General features: G+C 43.1%; 1 protein-coding gene across 1 annotated transcript in view; it reads left to right on the top strand.

Moving 5' to 3' along the window:
• Positions 1–9: 9 nt before the first annotated feature.
• Positions 10–1,498, top strand: part of YIPF4 (Yip1 domain family, member 4) — a 27,196-nt gene continuing 25,707 nt past the window's right edge. Inside the window, exon 1 of the mRNA XM_008569148.1 lies at positions 10–110. Coding sequence (XP_008567370.1) covers positions 32–110 — 79 coding nt within the window. The 5' untranslated portion in view covers positions 10–31. The remainder of the gene's footprint in view (positions 111–1,498) is intronic.

The raw sequence follows: 1,498 nt of genomic DNA on the forward strand, positions 1-1,498 counted from the left end.
TGCACCATTGCCGGCTCGGAGGGGCTGCGAAATGCAGCCGCCGGGCCCGCCCCCGGCCTATGCCCCCACTAACGGGGACTTCACCTTTGTCTCCTCAGCAGACGCGGAAGGTGAGGCTGAGCCCCAGGAGGGCCCGACGGGGTGGGGTCTTCCTGGTGTTGAGACGACTGTGGCCGGGTGGGGACGGGCAGGAAGCAGACTGGTAGCGACTCCAGCTCTTTCCGCTGGCCGGGCCTTTTGAGAGGCCCCGAGTGGCTTAGGGAGGGGTGTGAGGGAATGTCTTAAAGCATCTGGTTACGCGGTCAGCTCCTAGCTCTCCCCACACCGTCCGGTGGCTGGTTTTTCTGGGTGGCTTATTCGCCTCCAGTGGACCCACGGAACCCTGAGTTTTTATTTCTGGAATTACTCGCTGTTACTCAGTTAGATTGGCCAGGGGAGACATTAAAGAATGAGAACAAGGAAGGAGAGCTGTGTTCCTCTGTGCTCTATCAACAGACATCTTTTTTGTTGGTGCTGGGATTAGATTTAGCATTGCGAATACAAATTTCCCTCGTTTTTAATGAATTTGATATCTTGTCTGGGTCCCAATTCTCCTCCCTTTTTATAGTGTTTGACTTCTGTATTCAGAGAAGTGGACCCAGGTACATTTGAAACTTCTCGTAATCCAACTAGGTGTCCCCCATAGCCTCAGTAGGTTTCCTGGTACTGTTCTGAGGAAGCATATATTCTGGAGAGATTTTTCTACAGCACAGGAAAATGTTTTCCTCCTTTTCTCAGTTTTCGCCCAATGCCTTGTAATCTGAATTTTCTTCTCGTCATTTCCAAATTTTACCTTATTAGACGTTGTACACCAGCTACTTTCCAGTGACCGGACTTACTGCCCGATATGAAAAAGTAAATTATGTTTAACTATAGAAATTTCAGTCTACAGAAGAACCTGAGTTTTCCCCAGAAACCTGATTTCATAGTGCATCAGTTACTGTCGCTTGTTTTCACTTTTATCCCCTTAGTTTTGCTGTTTGGGTGGCATTGTTTTAAAAAATAGTACTGCTTATAACTTAAAATGTAAAATAAATTTTTTGTCTATCAAAAGGGAACATAGCTGGTAAATTTCTTTTAAACCGAATTATAGCAACCCAAGTGCTAATTATAGCAACCCAAGTACTATCTACATTTGGTAGTATAGTGCTGAGGGAGGAGTATCAACACTAATTTCCAAGACTTAAAAAAAATTGTCTCCATTGAGTATCAGAACCTGATTTTTGTTCAAACTCATGTATCTATGTATATGTATGTTTTCATAGCCTCCCTTCCCCTAGGAATTACTTTTCTTAAATACACCTAAGAAATCTGACAGAATAATATAACTAGGCAGCCCATTAACTCCATGTACTAAGAAACCTGGAATAAATTCATAAGCTTATTAAAACTTCTCTATATTTTCTCCAAGGATATATAGATCCCCTACATATCCAAGGAAATATATATATATATATAT

This window comes from Galeopterus variegatus, unplaced genomic scaffold, assembly GCF_000696425.1.
Source record: "Galeopterus variegatus unplaced genomic scaffold, G_variegatus-3.0.2 Scaffold468, whole genome shotgun sequence".
NCBI lineage: Eukaryota > Metazoa > Chordata > Mammalia > Dermoptera > Cynocephalidae > Galeopterus > Galeopterus variegatus.